Consider the following 24,353-nt stretch of genomic DNA (forward strand, 5'->3'; position numbering starts at 1 on the left):
ATGAACTGATACTGAGTGAAATGAGCAATCATGAATCATGGCAAGACACAAAAGGCATGGGAAACTCTCAGATCTTAATAGTACCAGAAAAAGACAACTGATAGAGCATTTGTAACTACTAATTTCTATGTCTACTTCCTCATCTATATAAATCTTTTATAAGTACATTAGTAGATGAACTCACAAGAAATATGCCAAAGTAGATTACGTCTTTACCATCCCATAATAGAAAAAGTGACATAGAAACTACAAATATTAAAAATCATTTGACTCAGCAGAACAAAATACCTTTTAAAAAGATTCTCTTTTTTAATTATAGCTTTTCATATAGAAAATATGGATTTTCATTTCACTACATATGCATGGGTAATTTTTACATTGTCCCTTGCATTCACCTCTGTTCCAACTTTTCCCTTCCCTCCCTTTACGCCCTTCCCTACATGGCAGGCAGTCTTATACATGTTAAACATATTAAAGTATATTCTAGATACAATATGTGTGCAGATTTGTACAGTTCTCTTGTTGCACAAGAAAAATGGGATTCAGAACGTAAAAATAACCTGGGAAGAAAAACAAAAATCCAAGTAGTCCACATTCATTTCCCAGTGTTCCTTCTCTGGATGTAACTGATTCTGTCTATCATTGATCAATTGGAACCAAATTAGATCTTCTCTTTGTCCAAGATACCTACTTCCATGAGAATATATCCTCATACAGTATTGTTGAAGTGTACAATGATCTCCGGGTTCTGCTCATTTCACTCAGTATCAGTTCATATTAAGTCTCTCCAAACCTCTCAGTATTCATCCTGCTGGTCATTTCTCACAGAACAATAATATTCCATAAGATTCATATACCACAACCTACCCAACCATTCTCCCGTTGATGGGCTTCCATTCAATTTCCAGTTTCTAGCTACCACAAAAAGGGCTGCCACAAACATTTTGGCACATACAGGTCCCTTTCCCTTCTATAATATCTCCTTGGGGTATAAGCTCAGTAGTAACACTGCTGGATCAAAGGGCATGCACAGTTTGATGACTTTTTTTAGCATAATTCCAAACTGATCTCCAGAATGGCTGGATCTGTTCACAACTCCACCAACAATGCATCAGTGTCCCAGTTTTCCTGCACTCCATCCAACATTCATCATTATCTTTTCCTGTCATCTTAGCCAATCTGACAAGTGTGTAATGGTATCTCATTTGCACCTCTCTGATCAGTAGTGATTTGGAGCATCCTTTCATATGAGTAGAAATAGTTTCAATTTCATCATCTGAAAATTGTCTGTTCATATCCTGTGACCATTTATCAATTGAAGAATGGCTTAATTTCTTATAAATTAGAGTCAATTCTCTATATATTTTAGAAATGAGGCCTTTATCAGAACCTTTAACTGTAAAAATGTTTTCCCAGTTTATTGCTTCCCTTCTAATCTTGTTTGCATTAGTTTTGTTTGTACAAAAGCTTTTTAATTTGATATAATCAAAATTTTCTCTTTTGTGATCAATAATGATCTCTAGTTCTTCTTTGGTCACAAATTCCTTCCTTCTCCACAAGTGTGAGAAATAAACTATCTTATATTGCTCTAATTTATTTATAATCTTGTTCTTTATGTCTAAATCATGAACCCATTTTGATCTTATCTTGGTGTACAATGTTAAGTATGGGTCCATGCCTAGTTTCCGTCATACTGATTTTCAGTTTTCCCAGCAGTTTTTGTAAAATAGTGAATTCTTATGGCAAAAGTTAGGATCTTTGGGTTTGTCAAACACTAGATTGCTATAGTTATTGACTATATTGTTCTGTGAACCTAACCTATTCCACTGATCAACTAGTCTATTTCTTAGCCAATACCAAATGGTTTTGGTGACCACTAGTTTATAATATAGTTTTAGGTCAGGTACAGCTAGGCCACCTTCATTTGCTTTTCTCTTCATTAATTCATTTTAAATTCTTGACTTTTTGTACTTTAAGATGCATTTTGTTATTTTTCTAGGTCATTAAAATAGTTTCTTGGAAGTCTGATTAGTATAGCACTAAATAAATAGATTAGTTTAGGTAGTATTGTCATCTTTATTATATTCACTCAGCCTATCCAAGAGCACTTAATATTTGTACCATCAACAATTATTTTTAATGGAATTTCTCTTTGTATCTTTTGCTGTAGGATTTTGTTAGTGATGTATAAAAATACTAAAGATTTATGTGGATTTATTTTGTATCTTGCAACTTTAATAAACTTGTGGATTGTTTCTAATAATTTTTCATTAGAATCTTTGGGGTTCTCTAAATATACCATCATATCATTTGCAATGAGTGGTAATTTGGTTTCCTCATAATCTATTCCAATTCCTTTAATCTCTTTTTCATCTTTCATTGCCGAAGCTAGAATTTCTAACACAATATTGAATAATAATGGTGATAGTGGGCAACCTTGTTTCATTCCTGATTTTATTGGAAATGGTTCTAATTTATCCCCATTACATATGATGCTTACTGACAGTTTTAAATAGATGATCCTGACTATTTTAAGGAAAAGTCCATTAATTCCTCTACTCTCAAGTGTTTTTATTAGGAATGGATGTTATATTTTATCAAATGCTTTTTCTGCATCCTATTGAGATATGGTTTTTGTTAATTTGGTTATTGATATAGTCAATTATGCTAATAGTTTTTCTAATATTGAACCAGCCCTGCATTCCTGATATAAAACCTACTTGATCACAGTATATTATCCTGGGGATGATTTTCTGTAATCTTTTTGCTAATATTTTATTTAAGGTTTTTGTATCAGTATTCATTAGGGAGATTGGGCTATAATTTTCTTTCTCTGTTTTTATCCTACCTGGTTTAGGTATCAGTACCATGTCTATGTCATAAAAGGAATTTGATAGGACTTCTTCAGTCCCTATTTTTTCAAATAGTTTATATAGAATTGGAGTGAATTGTTCTTTAAATGTTTGGTAGAATTCACATGTAAATCCATCTGGTCCTAGAGATTTCTTCTTAGGGAATTGATTAATATATTGTTCTATTTCTTTTTCTAAAATAGGATTGTTTAACCAATTTACTTCTTCCTCTGTTAATCTGGGCAAGCTATATTTTTGAAGGTATTCATCCATGTCAATTAAGTTATCTAATTTATTGGCATAAAGTTGGGCAAAGTAATTCCTAATTATTGCTGTAATTTCCTCCTTATTAGTGGCAAGTTCTCCCTTTTCATTTTTAAAGCTAACAATTTGATTTTCCTCTTACCTTTTTAAAATCAGATTTACTAAGGGTTTATCTATTTTGTTGGTTTTTTCATAAAACCAACTCTTAGTTTTATTTATTAATTCAATAGTTTTTTTGACATTCAATTTTATTAATCTCTACTTTTATTTTTAAAATTTCAAGTTTAGTGTTTGACTGTGGGTTTTTAATTTGTTCCTTTTCTAGCATTTTTAGTTGTAAGCCCAAATTCATTGACCTTCTTTTTCTCTTTTTTATGCAAGTAGGTCAGTAGAGATATAAAATTTCCCCTTATTACTGCTTTGGCTGCATCCCACATATTTTGGTATGATGTCTCATTATTATCGTTTTCTTAGGTGAAGTTATTAATTATGTCTATGATTTGCTGTTTCACCCAATCATTCTTTAGTATGAGATGATTTAGTTTCCAATTATTTTTTTGGTCTACTTTCCCCTGGCTTTTTGTTGAATGTAATTTTCATTGCATTGTGGTCTGAAAAGGATGCATTTACTATTTCTGCCTTTCTGCATTTGAATTTGGGGTTTTTATGTCCCAATATATGGTCAATTTTTGTATAGGTTCCAAAAACTCCTGAGAAGAAGGTGTATTCCTTTCTGTCTCCATTTAGTTTTCGCTAAAGATCTATCATACCTAACTTTTCTAGTATTCTATTTACCTCTTTGATTTCTTTCTTATTTATTTTGTGGTTTGATTTATCTAATTCTAAGAGTACAAGGTTGAGATCTCCCACTATTATAGTTTTGCTATTTCTTTTTGCAGCTCTCAATTGCTCTTTTAAGAATTTAGATGCTACACTAATTGGTACATATATGTTTCATATTGATATTGCTTCATTATCTATGGTAACCTTTAGCAAGATATAGTGCCCTTCCTTATCTCTTTTAATTAGATCAATTTTTGCTTTTGCTTGACCTGAGATCATGATGGCTACCCCTGTTTTTTATACTTCACCTGAAGCATAGTCAATTCTGCTCCAGCCTTTTACCTTTACTCTGTGTGTATCACCCTGTTTCAAGTATGTTTCATGTAAACAACACATTGTAGAATTCTGGCTTTTAATCCAGTCTGACATCCACTTCCTATTTATGGGGGAGTTTACCCCATTCACATTTGTGGTTAAAATTACTAATTCTGTTTTACTTGCCATCTTGTTAACCCCTACTTAAGCTTTTCTCCTTTCCTTCCTCCTTACCCCGCTCCCCAGTATTAAACTTGTGAGCACCACTTGCCTTTCATAGCCTTTTTTAGTATCCCTCCCTCCCCTTTTCTTACCCCCTTTCCTCATAATTTCTGTATTCCCTTCTGCTTAGCTTAATCTTTCTCTTTTCACTTTTCCTCTCCCACTTTTCAGTGAGGTGGGAGAAGTTTCTTTGTAAACTGAATATGTCTAATATTTTTCTTTTTAAGCCAATTCTAATGAGAGTTATGTTCATCCCCTTCCCTTCTTTCCCTCACATATAATAGGTTTCCTTTGCCTCTTCATGAGATGTAGTATCCCCATTTTACCTTTTTCTGGTACAATTTCCTTTCTACCTCTAGTTTCTTTTTTATATTATAACTGTAAAATCCAATCATACATGTGTTCTTTATGTATATTTATAACAGAAATATACTTCCCAAGATTTCTTTTTAAAACATAAACATGTTTTTGTCTCCATTTAATTTTCTGCAAAGATCTATAATACCTAACTTTTCTAGTATTCTTTTTAACCTCTTTGACATCTTTCTTATTTATTTTATTGTTTGATTTGTCTAAAGAAACATGAACATATTATGGGACAAAAACAGAAACATAAAAAGGTTTCTCTTGAGTCCAGTATTTGGAGATCAAACTTTTTTTTTTAGTTACTGTTTTTTTTTTATCAGAAATAGATGAAATTCACCTATTTCATTGAATGTCCATCTTCTTCCCTGGAAAAATTGCTCATTTTGTCTGGGTAAGTTATTCTTGGCTACATACCAAATTCCTCAGCCTTTTGGAATATCAGATTCCAGGCCCTTTGATCCTTTAATGTGGATGCTTCTAGATCCTGAGTAATCCTTATTGTGGCTCCTCTATATTTGAATTGTTTTTTTCTAGATGCTTGTAGTATTTTTTCCTTGGTCTGATAGTTCTGGAATTTAGCCACAATATTTCTTGAGTTTTGATTTTGGGATCTCTTTCAGTAGGTGATTGATGAATTCTTTCAATGTCTTTTTTACCCTCTGTTTCTATAAATCTGGGCAGTTCTCTTTGATAATTTCCTGGAAAATAGTGTCTAGGCTCTTTTTTTCATCATAATTTTCAGGAAGTCCAAATTCTCAGATTCTCTCTCCTAGAGCTATTTTCCAGGTCTCTTGTTTTCCCAAGTAGGTATTTGATATTTTTTCCATTATTTCATTTTTTTTTGGTTTTGCTTGACTGATTCTTGGTGTCTCCTTGAGTTATTCATTTCCATTTGTTCAATTCTGATTTTTAATGAATTGTCTTCTTCATTTACTTTTTAAATTTCTTTTTGTAGTTGTCCAATTGAGCTTTTAAGTGAGTTGTTTTGTTCTATGGAATTTTTTCCCATTCCACCAATTTTATTTTTTAAAGAGCTATTTTCTTTTTCCAATTCACTAATTCTCTTTTCCTTGGAATTGTTTATCCTTGGACTTCCGGCCAAGATGGCAGAGAGGAGGCACAGAGCTGTGTAAGCTCCATGTTTTCTCTCACTATCCATTTCATTACAAGCCTCTGAATTAATGCCTGACTGAAAAAAGCCCACAAATAGTTACAAAGAGAAGCCATCCTTGAGATTCGCCAGAAAAGGTCTGTTTTTGCTTGAGGGTGGGAATGGTTTTAGATCGGGCGCAGGCTGAGGGCAGTAGCAGTGAGAGCACGGGAGCAGACTGGAGAGGGGGTGGGGTGTGATCGTGGCTGTCTCTGCGGGGAGAGCTTTGCTATGGGATTGTATACTTTGCCCTGGCAGCAAGTCAGCAGCCCAGCAGAGAAGCTAAAAACACGGGGGGGGGGGGTGAAGAATACAACCCCAAACAGCTGGAGTCTCTCAGAACCTGGCCACCCCTCCCCCACAATGACTCAGCACGCTCTTGGAGTCTCAGAGTGCAGGCGCAGTACAGTCCTGCTAGTGCCTCGCTGCTGCCCCCACAATCTGTAGAGGAAGCTTGGTAACACCACCCAGCCTCTCCCCAATAAGCGGTCTCCATTTAGGGTTTTTTCTTTTTTTCTTTGCTAGTTTGTCTTTGATTCTTTGACAAAATGAGCAAAAAATTGAAGAGGACTTTAACCCTTGACAGCTTCTATACAGATAGAGAGCAGACTCCAAACCCTGAGGAGACTAAAAACAGATTGTCTCCAGGTGAATCCCCAAAGGAGGAGATCATCTGTTCCTCAGCACAGATGAATCTCATGGAGGAACTTAAAAAGGCTCTCACAAGAGAGCTAAAAGAAAAATGGGAAAAGGAGAGGGAGGCTTGGCAAAAGAGCCTGGAGAAGTCATCCCACTCATTTAAAAAGAGACTGGATAAAGAAATAAAATCCTTGAAAAATAGGATTAGTGAACTGGAAACAGAAAACAGCTGTCTAAAAAACAAAATTGGCGAAATGGAAAAAAATTCCACAGAACAAAAGAACTCAATTGGACAATTAGAAAAAGATTTTAAAAAAGTGAGTGAAGAAAATACTTCATTGAAATCAGAATTGAACAATTGGAATTGAATGACTCGAGGAGACAAGAAGAATCAGTCAAGCAAATCCAAAAAAATCAAATAATGGAAAAGAATGTGAAATACCTTCTGGGGAAGACAACAGACCTGGAAAACAGATCCAGGAGAGACAATCTGAGAATCATTGGATTCCTAGAAAAGCATGATGAAAAAAAGAGCCTGGACACTATTTTCCAGGAAATTATCAAAGAGAACTGCCCAGAAGTCATAGAAACAGAGGGTAAAATAGACATTGAAAGAATTTGTCGATCACCTACTGAAAGGGATCCTAAAATCAAAACACCAAGGAATATAGTGGCCAAATGCCAAAACCCTCAGATGAAGGAAAAAATACTGCAAGCAGCTAGAAAAACCCAATTCAAGTATCAAGGCGCCACAATAAGGATCACCCAGGATCTAGCAGCATCCACATTAAAGGATCGAAGGGCCTGGAATATGATATTCCAAAAGGCTAAGGAACTTGGTATGCAACCAAAAATAACTTACCCAGCTAGAATGAGCATCTTTTTCCAGGGAAGAAAATGGACATTCAACAAAGTAAGCGAATTTCACCTATTTTTGATGAAAAAGCCAGAAGTTAACAAAAAGTTTGATCTACAAATATAGAACTCAAGAGAAATCTAAAAAGGTAAAGATTAATCTTGGGAACTATATTTCGCCTATAAAGATGTATAAAGAATACATGTATACTTTGTTCTAGAAACTGATGTGGAAAGGACATTGTACTAGAAAAGGGGTAAAGTGGGGGTACTACATCTCATGAAGAGGCAAAGGAATTATTATATCTGAGAGAAAGAATGGAGGGGGATGAATATAGTGGATATCTTAATGCCTTTAGAATTGGCTTTAAGAGAAAAATTTTAGACATATTCAATCTATGGTGAAACTTCTCCCACCTCATTGAAAAGTGAGAAGGGAAAAGTGAAAAGGGAAGGAATAAGCTAAGTGTAAGGGAATACGGAAACTGGGAGGGAAAGGGGTAAGATAGGGGGAGGAACTCTAAGGCGGGGGGAGGGATACTAAAAAAGGAGGGCTGTGAGAAGCAAGTAGGGATCACAAGCTTAATACTGGGAAGGGGGGCAAGGGGAAAGAAGGGAGAAAAGCATTAACCAGTCTCAACAAGATGGCAAGTAATACAGAATTGGTCATTTTAACCATAAATGTGAATGGGGTAAACTCCCCCTAAAGAGGAAGCGGTTAGCCGAATGGATTAAAAACCAGAATCCTACAATATGTTGTTAATAGGAAACACACCTGAAGCGGGGAGATACATGCAGGTTAAAGGTAAAAGGTTGGAGCAAAATCTACTATGCTTCAGGTGAAGTCAAAAAAGCAGGGGTAGCCATCCTGATCTCAGATCAAGCTAAAGCAAAAATTGATCTAATTAAAAGAGATAAGGAAGGGCTCTATATCTTGCTAAAAGATAGCATGGATAATGAAGCACTATCTATATTAAACATATATGCACCAAGTAGTGTAGCATCTAAATTCTTAAAAGAGAAATTAAGAGAGCTGCAAGAAGAAATAGACAGCAAAACTATAATAGTGAGAGATCTTAACCTTGCACTCTCAGAATTAGATAAATCAGACCACAAAATAAATAAGAAAGAAGTCAAAGAGGTAAATAGAATACTAGAAAAGTTAGATATGATAGATCTCTGAAGAAAATGTAATGGAGACAGAAAGGAGCACACTTTCTTTTCAGCAGTTCATGGAACTATACAAAAATTGACCATATATTAGGACATAAAAACCTCAAACTCAAATGCAGTAAGGCAGAAATAGTAAATGCATCCTTTTCAGACCACGATGCAATGAAAATTACATTCAACAAAAAGCCAGGGGAAAGTAGACCAAAAAATAATTGGAAACTAAATAATCTCATACTAAAGAATGATTGGGTGAAACAGCAAATCATAGACATAATTAATAACTTCACCCAAGAAAACGATAATAATGAGACATCATACCAAAATGTATGGGATGCAGCCAAAGAGGTAATAAGGGGAAACTTCATATCTGTAGAGGCCTATTTGTACAAAATAGAGAAAGAGAAGGTCATTGAATTGGGCTTGCAACTAAAAATGCTAGAAAAGGAACAAATTAAAAGCCCCCAGTCAAACACTAAATTTGAAATTCTAAAAATAAAAGGAGAGATCAATAAAATTGAAAGTAAAAAGACTATTGAATTAATTAATAAAACTAAGAGTTGGTTCTATGAAAAACCCAACAAAATAGACAAACCCTTAGTAAATCTGATTAAAAAAAGGAAAGAGGAAAATCAAATTGTTAGTCTGAAAAAATGAAAAGGGAGAACTCGCCACTAATGAAGAGGAAATTAGAGCAATAATTAGGAGTTACTTTGCCCAACTTTATGCCAATAAATTCGACAACTTAAATGAAATAGAAGAATACCTCCAAAAATATAGCTTGCCCAAACTAACAGAGGAAGAAGTAAATATCCTAAACAGTGCCATCTCAGAAAAAGAAATAGAACAAACTATCAATCAACTCCCTAAGAAAAAATCCCCAAGACTAGATGGATTTACATGTGAATTCTATCAAACATTTAAAGAACAATTAACTCCAATGCTAAATAAACTATTTGAAAAAATAGGGATTGAAGGAGTCCTACCAAACTCCTTTTACGCCACAGACATGGTACTGATACCTAAACCAGGTAGGCTGAAAACAGAGAAAGAAAATTATAGACCAATCTCCCTAATGAACATTGATGCTAAAATCTTAAATAAAATATTAGAAAAAGATTACAGAAAATCATCCCCAGGATAATACACTATGACCAAGTAGGATTTATACCACGAATGCAGGACTGGTTCAGTATTAGGAAAACTATTAGCATAATTGACTATATCAATAACCAAACTAACAAAAACCATATGATCATCTCAATAGATGCAGAAAAAGCATTTGATAAAATCCAAAATCCATTCCTAATAAAAACACTTGAGAGCATACGAATAAATGGACTTTTCCTCAGGAGCATATATTTGAAACCATCAGTAAGCATCATATGCAATGGGGAAAAACTGAAACCTTTTCCAGTAAGATCTGGAGTGAAGCAAGGTTGACCAGTATCACCATTATTATGTAATATCGTATTAGAAACACTAACCTCTGCAATAAGAGTCGAGAAAGATATTAAAGGAATTATAGTAGGCAATGAGGAAACCAAACTATCACTCTTTGCAGATGATATGATGGTATACCTAGAGAACCCCAGAGATTCTACTAAAAAGCTATTAGAAATAATTCATAATTTTAGCAAAGTAGCTGGATACAAAATAAATCCCCATAAATCCTCAGCATTTTTATACATCACCAACAAAACCCAACAGCAAGAGATACAAAGAGAAATTCCATTCAGAATAACTGTTGATAGCATAAAATATTTGGGAATCTATCTACCAAAGGAAAGTCAGGAATTATATGAGCAAAATTACAAAAAAGTCTCCACACAAATAAAGTCATACTTAAATAATTGGAAAAATATTAAGTGCTCTTGGATAGGCCGAGTGAATGTAATAAAGATGACAATACTCCCTAAACTAATCCATTTATTTAGTGCTATACCAATCAGAGTTCCAAGAAAATATTTTAATGATCTAGAAAAAATAACAACAAAATTCATATGGAACAATAAAAAGTCGAGAATCTCAAGGGAATTAATGAAAAAAAAATCAAATGAAGGTGGCCTAGCTGTACCTGATCTAAAATTATATTATAAAGTAGCAGTCACCAAAACCATTTGGTATTGGCTAAGAAATAGATTAGTTGATCAGTGGAAAAGGTTAGATTCACAAGACAGAATAGTCAACTATAGCAATCTAGTGTTTGACAAACCCAAAGATCCTAACTTTTGGGATAAGAATTCATCATTTGATAAAAACTGCTGGGATAATTGGAAATTAGTATGGCAGAAATTAGGCATGGACCCACACTTAACACCATATACCAAGATAAGATCGAAATGGGTCCATGACCTAGGCATAAAGAACAAGATTATAAATAAATTAGAGGAACATAGGATAGTTTATCTCTCAGACTTGTGGAGGAGAAAAAATTTGTGACCAAAGATGAATTAGAGACCATTACTGATCACAAAATAGAAAATTTTTGATTACATCAAATTAAAAAGCCTTTGTACAAACAAAACTAATGCAAACAAGATTAGAAGGGAAGCAACAAACTGGGAAAACATTTTCACAGTTAAAGGTTCTGATAAAGGCCTCATTTCCAAAATATATAGAGAACTGACTCAAATTTATAAGAAATCAAGCCATTCCCCAATTGATAAATGGTCAAAGGATATGAACAGACAATTTTCAGAGGATGAAATTGAAAGTATTACCACTCATATGAAAGATTATTCCAAATCATTATTGATCAGAGAAATGCAAATTAAGACAACTCTGAGATACCACTACACACCTGTCAGATTGGCTAAGATGACAGGAAAAAATAATGATGATTGTTGGAGGGCATGCGGGAAAACTGGGACACTGATGCATTGTTGGTGCAGTTGTGAACGAAGCCAACCATTCTGGAGAGCAATCTGGAATTATGCCCCAAAAGTTATCAAATTGTGCATACCCTTTGATCCAGCAATGTTTCTATTGGGCTTATATCCCAAAGAAATACTAAAGAAGGGAAAGGGATCTGTATGTGCCAAAATGTTTGTGGCAGCCCTTTTTGTAGTGGCTAGAAACTGGAAAATGAATGGATGCCCATCAATTGGAGAATGGCTGGGTAAATTGTGGTATATGAATGTTATGGAATATTATTATTCTGTAAGAAATGACCAGCAGGATGAATACAGAGAGGACTGGCGAGACTTACATGAACTGATGCTAAGTGAAATGAGCAGAACCAGGAGATCATTCTATACTTCGACAACAATATTGTATGGGGATGTATTTTGATGGAAGTGGATTTCTTTGACAAAGAGACCTAACTCAGTTTCAATTGATAGATGATGGACAGAAGCAGCTACACCCAAAGGAAGAACACTGGGAAACAAATGTGAACTATCTGCAATTTTGTTTTTCTTCCCAGGTTATTTTTGCCTTCTGAGTCCAGTTCTCCCTGTGCAACAAGAGAACTGTTCAGTTCTGCAAACATATATTGTATCTAGGATGTACTGTAACATATCTAACATGTATAGGACTGCTTGCCATCTAGGGGAGGGAGTGGAGGGAGGGAGGGGAAAAACCAGAACAGAAATGAGTGCAAGGGATAATGTTGTAAAAAAATTACTCTGGCATGGATTCGGTCAATATAAAGTTATTATAAAATAAAATAAAATAAAAAAATAAAATTTAAAAAAATACATCACAGTGTATCCTGGATACAATATATGTGTGCAGAATTGAATTCTCTTGTTGCACAGGAAGAGTTGGATTCAGAGGGTAGAAATGACCCGGGAAGAAAAGCAAAAATGCAAATGGTTTACATTCATTTCCCAGTGTTCTTTCTTTGGGTGTAGCTGCTTCTGTCCATCATTGATCAATTGGAACTGAGTTAGATCTCCTCTTTGTCGAAGAGATCCACTTCCATCAGAATACATCCTCATACAGAATTGTTGTTGAAGTGTATAATGATCTCCTGGTTCTGCTCATATGAGGAAAGGTTTCTTAAGGTTTCTTTCCTCATTGATGTTATACCAACAGTGAAACATGTTTTAAATACTTCATGCATGCTAAATATTAAAAAAAATACTTAAATATGAGATATCATTGATGTGGACATCCCAAGCAGCAATATAGATAAAACTTTTCAAATATCCTGCACAACTTGTATCCATATCTTCCCATCAGTTAATCACAGATAATCAAACACCATGCTGAGAACCTTCCTCATTCGTTTATGTTTTGAGAATTCCAGCTGAACACATGTGGTTTCTGTTGCTTATCTTGTGCCCTCACCAAATTACTTTCCTGGGTTTTGTGCCATCAGAACACAAAGGTTCAAGATGAGTGGTATGAGAACAAAATAGTATTTTTTTCCTGAAGACTAAGCATGGAGAGGCTTGTTGCTGACATTGCCTATAGCCTGGACACACAATGATAATTCCTTTAGTCATGGCAATCAACATACACACACACACATACACTCTCAGACTCACATCTAAAAATTTATGTGTGAATACATGTGTGTGAATAGATAGATAAATAATTTGCTCAAGTGAGTTCAAATGAGAAATAAAACTTTAGGAACTGGCACATACATTGCATTTGTCATGTAATAAAAAATCTCAACCTAGAAATCTTCACTTTATATAATGCTAAGATGAATGTCCTCAAAACTGAGGAATTTCAAAGTTATTAGTTGGAACAAATAACCATGTAAATAAAAAATAATGAACAGCATTCTAATTACCATTCTCTTGGTTGAACATAAGCCTATGTTCACTGCTGATACTTTTTGGTTCCAGTGCTGATCAGCCTCCTCCCAAAACTTGATATCTACTGATAAGTTTTCAATCAAAACTGCCAACCAGCACGTTTTCTAAAATTGATGGAAAAATATATGCCATCTTTAGAACCCTTCTATGTCTAGTTGCCATCATGGGTGATTTTGATGATGGGATTACAGGAATCATTTTCATCTGGATAAAAAATAAAATACAATTTGCTTTTCAGGAATAAATTGAACTCATTTATGAGAAAACCTATAAAAATTAAAAGTATTGAGGCTTCAAATACTTATGGCAATAAAACTATTTATAATTATTTCTCCAACTGAAAATAAAATTATTTTCTCTATTTAAAAAAAGGAATTGTTTATCCTTTCCAATTCACTAATTCTGTTTTTCAGGGATTTGATTTCTTTATCCACTCTATCTTTAAATGAGTGGGACGAATTATCCAGACCCTCTTGCCAAGCTTCCCTTTCCTTTCCCCATTTTTCTTCTAGCTCTCCTGTGAGAGCTTTTAAAATTTCTTCTATGAGAGTCTGTGTGGTGGGAATCAGATCATATCCCTCTTTGGGGATTCATCTGGAGACAGTCTATTTTTAGTCTCCTCAGGGTTTGAAGTCTGCTCTCTATCCATATAGAAACTATCTATAGTTAGAGTGCGCTTTAATTTTTTGCTCATTTTGTCAAAGAAGAATCAAAGAAAACAAACAAACAAACAAAAAAGCAAATGTGGTCTGCTTTTTTGGACCCTTTGTTATTACCAAGCTTCCTCTACAGACTGCAGGAGGTAGCAATGAAGCAGCAGTGAAACAGCAATGGCTGTACTGCCTGCACAGCATTTGAGCTCTGAGACTCTGAGAGTGTGCTGAGTCTCTCTGGGTATTGGGTGGATGTGGTCAGGTCCTGAGAGACCCTAGGGTTTCAGAATTATAGCCTTTATCCCCTGTGTTTATAGCTTCTTTACTGGTCTACTGGCTTGCTGCCAGGACAAAGTAGCCACACTGTGGTAAAGTTCTCCCCACAGATGATTTTCTGCTGGCTGAGATCACACCCCACTCTGGTCTGCACAGTGTGAGCTGCTTTCCTTGCTCTCACTGCCTGCCTGCAGTCTGCACCTGGTCTAACAATCCCCATCCTATAAGCAAAAACAAACCTTTTTTGGCAAATTTCGAGGATTTCTTCTGTTGGTAATGTACTTATGCGTTTTTTCAGTCAAGCACTAATTCTGAGGCTTTGTCATGAAAAAAATATTCTGAGGGCAAGAAAGAGCTTAGATAGATGTGTGTGTTCTCTCTGCCATCTTGGCCGGAAGTCCCCAAAAATGTTCTCCTTTAAACAAGATGTAAACAATCCACTCATCCATCAGAATTAGTCAAGATTCCTTAAGAAATATAGTAAAAGATAATTATGTTTGACTAACTGCTGATTAGGTGATGCATATCATTTCCAAGTTGTTTTTGTTGTTTTTTTTTTTTTAAACAAAAATAGACATGAAAATGGACAAATTAGGTCTAGAGTTATATAGGAATAGGAGAGTAGGCTAGGCTGCCCTCAGGAAAGTACAAAACTCTTTAAATGAATCACAGAATTTCTTTCAGAAACAAAGGTCCATATTTTAAAGAACAATATGCTAGTGACATTTTTACAAGACTGTGAATCATGGAACTCCTGTCTCCAAGGATTAAAAATGAGTATTATACAGAAGGCAAATAGAATAACTGTGTATGCTGGGTGTGAGTGGGCTACAATATATAACAAATGATTTCCAAGAAGAACTGAAATTAAGGATGTTGTTGGGGCAATGTATAATTCAAAAAAGAAGATGGACTGGTTATAAGTCAAGAGCAAGGGCTAACAGATGGAAGGATCAAGTGCTCAAGTGATATTCTCCAGATGTCAAAAGAAAGTAAAGAAAACTTATGTCACATTGAGTGGACCTTAACATGGGATGACATAGACAAGAGTTCCACATACTAGCTCTATAATCTTCAGCAAGTCACTTCATTATCCTGAATCTTTTAGGCACTTAATAAATGCTTACTGATTGATTGAAATTCATTTTCTTTATTTGTAAAATCAGGGGATTAGAATAGTCTCTAAGGTCCTCATTTATCTCTACAATTAAGATTTTAGTGTTGCCTGATTTATTTAAGGCACCGGTCCCTCAAATACATCTTAGCTATTTTCTTCTTTGTGTCACTTTTTTGAAGGGAAAATTTTCCTGAGGAAACAACAATCAGTAAATAGAGATATTTTATGAATATGAAATATGAAATATAAAAACTATTATCCCTCATATTTTATATAGGGTGTACCCAAAACCTTAGTATGGTTTTAAGTTTCATTATCTTCAAATTACATTTAGACTTTTGGGATGCCCTGTATCTATACTATATCATAAATTTTAACATCATGAAGTCTTGAGAGAACAGTTCTGTGAGTAAGCAGAAGCTTAGCTTAGTTACTAGAGCTTAAATTCTCTTTGTCCCTCTGTATCTTCTAAACTTAAAGAAAAATTTTGAACTTTTCTGTGCCTTATAGTTTTCCTTTTGTAAAAAGGGATTAGTGCAGAGTTCAACAAATCTGTTTTGCATGTATGAACCAGTTCAAGATTTTAAGAGACAAAGGAAATATTTTAAATTAATCACATTCCAGAGTGCTTTCAAATGCCCAATCACATTTTGATCCATTTTTTGTTTTTGTTTTTAACCATTCATTCCTATGCTTAAGGGAGTAAGAAAATTGTATATCAGCCTGACCAACAACTGAATCTCACAAAAGACTGGTCTTTTCCTTATATTGATGAGTAACATTTTCTCTCTTTACCAATTAAAGAGACTTGAAGGACTCCAAGACAAGAAGGGACAGGAGCCAAGGAGCTCTTCTATCTTTTTCTTAAGTGACTTGGATATTGAAATTAGTAGTAGAATAGGATGTGGGAAAACAGGGACACTAATCCATTATTGGTGGAATTGTGAATACAGCCAGCCATTCTGGAAAACAATTTGGAATTATGCTCAAAAAGTTATCAAACTGTGCATACCCTTTGATCCAGCAGTATTACTACTGAACTTATAGCCCAAAAAGATCTTAAAGAATGGAAAGGAACCTGTATGTGCAAGAATGTTTGTGGCAGCCCTTTTCATAGTGGCTAGAAACTGGAAACTGAGTGGATACCCATCAATTGGAGAATGAATGAATAAGTTATGGTATGTGGATATTATGGAATATTATTGTTGGGTAAGAAATGACCATCAGGAGGATTTCAGAGAGATCTGGAGAGACTTACATGAACTGATGCTGAGTGAAATGAGCAGGACCAGGAGATCATTATATACATCAACAACAATACTATATGATGATCAATTCTGATGGATCTGGCCATCTTCAGCAATGAGATGAACTAAATCAGTTCCAGTGGAGCAGGAATGAATTGAACCAGCTACACCCAGCGAAAGAACTCTGGGAGTTGACTAAGAACCATTACATAGAATTCCCAATCCCTCTATTTTTGTCCATCTGCATTTTTTATTTCCTTCACAGGCTAATTCTACACTATTTTAGAGTCCGATTCTTTTTGTATAGCAAAATAACTGTTTGGACATGTATACTTATTTGTATTTAATTTATACTTTAATATATTTAACATGTATTGGTCAACCTGTCATCTGGGGGAGAGAGTGGAGGAAAGAAGGAGAAAAATTGGAACAAAAGCTTTGGCAGTTGTCAATGCTATAAAATTACCCATGCATATAACTTCTAAATAAAAAGCTATAATTAAAAAAAAGAAATTAGTAGTGAACAGAGGGAAATGGGCATTCTTCATCTTATACCAGAAATAATGCTGAGCCTTCAGAGTAATATGTTTTGGAATCAAGGAAGCAGGATTTGAGGGATTGAATTAGGGTTGGGAAAAGCTGGAGTTTGTAGAAGGTCCAAGGATGAGATGCTGTTTGTAACAGGCCTCAGCAAAATCATGACATGGCAGAAACTACATTCCTTCCTCTTCCTTTCTTTGTTCTCTACCCAGGATTTACTCTATCTATGACTTATTACAATCTTCAAACCTCCTGTTTACTTTCTTAGGGGGAGATAATTACTTTTCTGTGTATATATTGTTCTCACATTTGAGAACTATAGAATACTATTTCCTTGAGAAAAGCTATTCATTTGGTCTGTCCATATCACTAGAAAGAGGAGATTCTTTGCCTCAACTACTACCTGACCTTAATTGCTGAACGGGTGCAGCCTCAGTCAAAGTGAGACCTGTTGAAGATCTTAGCTTAAAAAGGCCAAGATCTTCTATTTCATCCAAGGCCATCTCCAATCAAATTGATCTATATTTTGCCATTGGACCCAAATGGCTCTGGAGGGCAAAGTGAGGCAGGTGACCTTGCATAGCCCTCCCTCACTTAAATTCAATTCACTTATATGTTATGATATCACCTCCCTGATGTCCTGGTCTTCTTCAAGAATGAAGGGCAAACAGCAACAACAAATTTCTTCTCCCTTTTGCAGCTAAACTCCTTGAGAAGGCCATCAATAATTGATACTTCTACTTCCTTTCCTCTTATTCTTTTTCTAACTCTTTGTATTCTGGCTTCTAACCTCATCATTCAATAAAAACTGTTCCCCCCCAAAAAAAAATAATATAAGTGATCTCTTAATGGTCAGAGTGAACAACTATTTTTGTTTGTTTGTTTGTTTTAAGTCCTTATCCTTCTTGAGCTCTCTTCTCTCTTCCTTTTCTCAAGGAAAAAGTGACACACTTTTCTCTCCAAGTTTTTGACTTTAATCTCTAATGTTTTTCTTTCTGACTATTACTCAAACTTCTTTGCTTGGATCTTCAAGTTTGAACTCATCCTTCATGGAGGAGCTCTAAGGTTCTGTCCTGTACCTTTTTCTTTTCTCCCTCTCTACTATTTAGTTTGTTGATATTATGAGTCAGTGAATGCAATTATTGTCTCAATGCAGATAATTCTTAAATCTACTTATCAAGCCCTAACTTCTCTCCTGACTTCCAGTTTCCCATTTTCACATGTCACTGTCACATAGAATCTTAAATAGATTCTTAAACATGTCCAAAATTTGAACTCATTATCTTATTCCATCATCCCTACTCTTTTCCTAAATTTACTGTTACAATCAAGGGAACCCTATCTTCCCAAATACCCAGTCACTGAGTTATTATTCTCAACTCCTCATTCTCACTCTCATGTCCAATTTCTTGCCAAGATCAATCACAGCATCTCTAATATGTGCCCCCCCAACACACATACACACCACACACACACACACACACACACACACACACACACGTAGAGAGAGAGAGAGAGAGAGAGAGAGAGAGAGAGAGAGAGAGAGAGAGAGAGAGAGAGAGAGGAACTCCTCTGACATATCTTCCATCCTGGTGTAGGCCCTTACCACCTCAGGCCTGGATTACTGCAATAGTTTTCTTATGGTCTCCCTGCCCTAAGTTTCTCCCTTCTCCAATTGATCTATATAGTATCATCTTTTGAAAGCACAAATTTGATTATGATACCCCTCATCCAATAAACTCCAGTGATATCTTATTGCCCCAGAGATAAAATATAAAATTTCAATTTGGCTTTTGGCAGCTTCCCTACTTTTTAGACTTTTCACTCCTCTGTATTTCAATGACGTTGATCTTCTTGTTATTATTTACACATGACAATGAGTATCTTTACTGCTTTCTCCTTAAGCCTGGAATGCTCTCCCTTTTCAACTCCTCCGTGTTTCCCTAGCTTCCTTGAAATATGACTGGAAATCTTTCTTAGTCTCTCCTAATGTTAGCGCCTTCTCTCTAAGATGATCTCCAACAGATACTATACATATCTTGTTTATACATAATTGTTTTTGTATGCCATTTTCATTATTAGAATGTGAGCTTTTTGAGAGCAAGGACTATTTTTGTCTTTATTTGTATCTCTAGCACTAACACAGTGCCTAATATACAGAAAGTACCTAAATATTTAATGACTTGTATTTATATCAAACTCTAACTGATCTCCAAGTCTGTGCATCTTTAATATTTTAGAACACGTTCCTCAATTTATGAGCTTAAAATATTTTTGATAACTATTTTTAAAAAATATTTATTAATGTAAAATTAAATGCAAAATAAGAAAAAATAGAAAAAGAAAAACAATACAAAACAAAAGGCAGAAAAGGAAAATTAAAAAAAAAATTGTTGTGTCCAGCAGAACATCAGGTAGAGGTTATGTCAATTTATGCCTGTCCATATTTTCTTTGCATCCTTATAAGTTATTCTTTTGTTCTCTGCTGTATACTTTGTACTTTATTCTTACTTCCCCTTCTCCTCTCCTGAACCTTCTCCCGACTAACAGTTAAACATGAGTTTATGTATGTGTGTGTGTATATATACACACACATATACATATACACACATTTATGCATTTGCACATAAGTAGACATGCATCTAAATCAATATTAATATGGCTAATATATAATATAGATTTCTCTCTTGATTGAGTCTTAAATTTTGACATTGAGATAAATTATTACTATCCCTACTTTTTTCTGATAAATTCTACTCTAGATCATTGTGTTTGTGGCTATTTCCTATTTCCTGTTCCTGCTAACTCTTCTATTTTAGTTCTACTCCTTAACTTGCATTGCTATTATCTAATCTCCCTTCACCCCTGAATGTCTCCCTTATCTTTCCTTTCCACCCTTTCCCTTCCTTTTTTTCCTCATTCCCATTAATCTACACACTCATCTCACTCCTGTATATCTACACACACTTCTATATCCCATCTTAACATATTCCTTCTCTCCCTATTTCTTTATAGATTTTGGAGGGTGCTGTATCCTTCATAGAATACAATCCTCACCCCCCATCCCTATATATAATATATCACACACACACACACACACATACATACACATACACACACATGTACCCACAGAGTATTCTATTTAACCATTCTCAATGTGAGCAGGTTTTCAGAACTACCAGACCTCCTCTGCCTTCTAATGTCACTATGTTGGTTCTTCCTGCATACCTCATTCATATATCATAGGTACTATTTTTGTCTTTTTTATAGACTCCCTTGCATACTAGAGTCTGCCCCAATTTTTTTGAACTACTTAATTATTAGTTACCCAATTAGGTCAATCTTAAACCTATGGATTACATTGCCATGTAAAAAACATAAACAATTTGTCCTTGTTAAGTGCCTTGAAATTAATCTTTGATGTTGACTCTTAGATTCTAAATTTTCTTGAGTTCAGGTTTAGTTGAGACAAAGTTCTGAAAATCTGTGCATTAATTGAATGTCCATTTTTTTCATTCAATATTACAGTTAGTTCTGCTGGATGGGATATTTTTGGCCTAATTCTTTATAAATTATTCCAAGATCTGTGGGTTTTTTTAAATTGTAGCTACTGGTAAATCCTGTTAGATTTGTAGCTTTAGCATATTTGAAATTTTTATGTTTCTTATAGAATTTTCTTTTGATCTGGGGCTACAAAATTTAGCAATCACATTCCTATGTATTTTCCTTGTAGGATTTTTTTTTAGGGGATGATCTATGGATTAAAAAATATATATTTCTATTATCTCCTCAAGTTCTATCACTCCAGAATAATTTTCTTTGATTATTTCTTGCTTCATTGTGACAAGATTATTTTTTTGGTCACAGCTTTCAGGAAATCCAATTATTCTTACGTTTTCTCTTCTTGATCTGTTCTTCAGTCTGTTCTTTTTCTTATGCTTCATACTGTAATATTCTTCATTATTTACATTTTATTTTGTTATTTCTTGGTCTCTTATACCTTCACTGATTTCCCTTTGCCGAATTCTACTTTTCAAAGAATTATTTTCTTCTTTAAAACTCTATCTCCTTTTCTAGTTGGTTTTTTTTTTTCCAAAATCTTATTTTTGGGTTTGCTCCCACCCCCAAATCTCTCTCATTTCATTTTTAAAGTCAAGTTCTTCTGTAAGTTCCCTCTGGGTAGAGAGCCATTTAATGTTTCTCTTTGAGGTGAAAGCTTTTTAATTTGTGTTCTCCTCTTAAGATTAATTCTAGTCTTCCCTGTTCACATAGTAAGTTTCTGTGGCTGGTTCTTTCTTCTTTGCTGGTTCATCTTTTCTTTTTACTGAGAAGCATTAGTGTAATGACATTTAATCCTGGGCTGGGGGAGATGGTACCTTTAGCTTCACTTCAGTTCTTTTCTGCCATGGAACCCCCAAAGTAAAAGCTCCCAGCTTCTATAAGTGCCAGCAGCCAGAAGCATTCTCACCACAATACCTCTGCACTCACTGGTGTGCTGGCTTCTTCTCCCCAAGGGCTATGGTTCTGCAACATAGCTGGGTCTGCTGTTCCTAACCAACTGAGGTTCCCCTCAGTCTTCCTGGACTCAGACTCCAGATTCCACAATCAGTCTGGGAGGTGAAAATCTCTATGGTTCCTTCTGAGATTCCAGCCATACCCAGTTTCTCACTTGATGTTTGTGCAGAGCTAACCCAGAGGTGTTTGCAATTCACCCCAGTTAAACTTCAGTCCTGCAGGCTTTCTTCAAGTCTTCTGTGCTTATCTTATATTTCAATAAAATTAGTTTCCTTTATATTCCTATGTATTTTTATTTTATGCATTTGAAAACATTATTCTCAGAAGTTATCCATAGGCTTCATCAGACTACCCAAGTGGTCCATGACATAAAAAAGATTAAGAACTTCTGCCTTACGTTTTTCTCATCACTAAAAAACGATTAGTATCAGATTCGACAAATGCATTTTCCTCCTTCCTTCCTTCCTTTGTTTTATCTTTATATCTATTGTGCTTTGCCTAATCTGGTATACTGGCTTAACTAATACTTAATACATTCTTACCAAATTAAATTGAGATCTGAAAATGAAGGAAGAAGAGAATAGTGAGAGAAAATGAAGGAGAAGTGGGAGAAGGGAAGTTAGAAAGTTTCTTTGTAGATGATAAGACTTTGAAACTTGAGGAAAGCTAGAGAATGTAGGAGATGGAGATGAGGAAGGAGAACATTTCAGTCATGTGAGACAACTAGTGAAAATGCCCAGAAGAACATTAAGGATGCTGATGTTACTGATTATAGAGTATATGTGTGTATTCCCTCCAATACATGGAGTATGAAGACTAGAAAATTAGGGGAAAGTTGTAGAGAGATTTAAAAGATTTATTATTTTTCTACTATGTGCTAGTGTACTAGGTGCTAAGAATATGAATTTAAAAAGTGAGGCGATCTCATCCAGTCCATTGGGAGCTTGTATTCTACCCTAATGGCATGATTGGAGCACTAAATTTATTCTTGACTCTTATTTTATTTTAGGTTTTGTGGATTTGACACTGCATGATCAGGTCCATCTTCTAGAATGTGCCTGGTTAGAGATCCTTATGATTGGCCTTGTCTGGAGATCAATGGAACATCCAGGAAAACTTCTGTTTGCTCCTAACCTATTGCTGGATAGGTGAGTACACTGGCTGCTTTGCACTGGTTCCTTCTCATCATCAGATTTTGCTCACGAATACTGCAAGCAAGCCAAAAAAACTTTACTAAGTTGTTTTGTTCCTTTTATAAACGGGCAAACTGATACGCTATTTGGCTTGTTCAAGTTTATACAAGAAGCTAATAACCAAAGACAGACTTTTAAGAAAAGCTATCAGATTTCTAAATCATACTGATCACTAAGCCAGCATATTTTTGTGAGGTTTTCTGCCTCCATAGCCATGTTGTCTCTTATTCAGATGATAAATCACCTTCTGCTTAATTCAAATAAGTTTTAGCTTTTCATAGGTCCAAACCACTAAAATCTCTGTTTTCTCTTTCTTGTTTCCTGGAGGGTTGGACTCTGAGGTTCCTTGAAGCTCTAAGATTCTGTGAATCCCTCTCTTTCTTTTAGAACATTCAGGATTATATTTGTATAGAGTCTCAATGTAAACTCCCAAATCAGAAACAGGGTCCCTGTGAACTGGCAATGCACGACAGGTGAGAAGTGATAGCCTTTCTGACTCTTTCTGACTCCTTAGAAATGAATGTCCTTCTGCCTTAGCTTATCCCTGAGACCCAAGTATTGCCCTAATCCCTGTATAGGGGAAGAGAGAAAATAGAAAGGAATGACTATCAGCTGAAGCCAATCTATGCTCTGAGCCTTACTATATTGTTAGAATTGAGGAAAATTCTGTTGTAGGCTTCCATAAATAAGTATCTTCACTTTATCCACTGACAGAAAACCACAAAAGAGATCACAAAAAAGCAGACACAACTGAAAAATATCTAAACAGCAACAATTATTTCTCTGCCCTCTTTGTGCTTTTCTTGGCAAAGATACTAGAGTGGTTTGCCATTTCCTTTTCTAACTCATTTTCAAACAGGGAAACTAAGGCAAGCAGTGTTAAGTGATTTGCCCAGGATCACATAGCTAGCAAGGATCTGAAGCTCAATCAAATTTCCCTGACTCCAGGCCCAGGATTCTATCCATTATCCACTAATATCTTTTGTATATTATTTTTTTTGCATGTTTTGCTTCATATAGGCTGACCAACACAGAATTACAGAGTTTAAAAGGATCTCAGAAGGATCTATTAAATGAGTGCTCATTTAGCCCTTACTTAAGGTCCTATAGGGAGGAAGAGCTTGTTATCAGGAAGCCTTTCCATAAATAAAGTTTGAATCTTGATTCATTGCTATTCTTTTACCCTATGGGACCAAGATTAAACAAATTTCATCCCTTTTCTATGTCACTGCCCTCCAAAAATTTGGAGATAATAAACCCACTATGTTTTTGAACTTGAAGTTCACTAAAAGTCACAACTCTTTTTTCCCCAAAATTGTTACCTACCCATATCTCTTCCATTTTGTTCTTATAAAGCTGTTTTTTTAAAAAAAAATCTAAATGAAAAAACCTTTTTTTTACACCCATGAGTTCATATTAGA

The 24,353-nt window shown here is 35.0% G+C and overlaps 1 protein-coding gene across 3 annotated transcripts in view; it reads left to right on the forward strand.

Annotated features, from left to right (window-relative positions):
• The window catches only part of ESR1 (estrogen receptor 1), a 532,517-nt gene that overhangs the window by 383,221 nt on the left and 124,943 nt on the right, over nucleotides 1-24,353 (forward strand). For all 3 annotated transcript variants that reach the window (XM_051997959.1, XM_051997958.1, XM_051997957.1), the window contains one exon: nucleotides 22,749-22,887. In XM_051997959.1, the coding sequence (XP_051853919.1) occupies nucleotides 22,749-22,887 (139 nt within the window). The remainder of the gene's footprint in view (nucleotides 1-22,748; nucleotides 22,888-24,353) is intronic.

This window comes from Antechinus flavipes, chromosome 4, assembly GCF_016432865.1.
Source record: "Antechinus flavipes isolate AdamAnt ecotype Samford, QLD, Australia chromosome 4, AdamAnt_v2, whole genome shotgun sequence".
Lineage (NCBI taxonomy): Eukaryota > Metazoa > Chordata > Mammalia > Dasyuromorphia > Dasyuridae > Antechinus > Antechinus flavipes.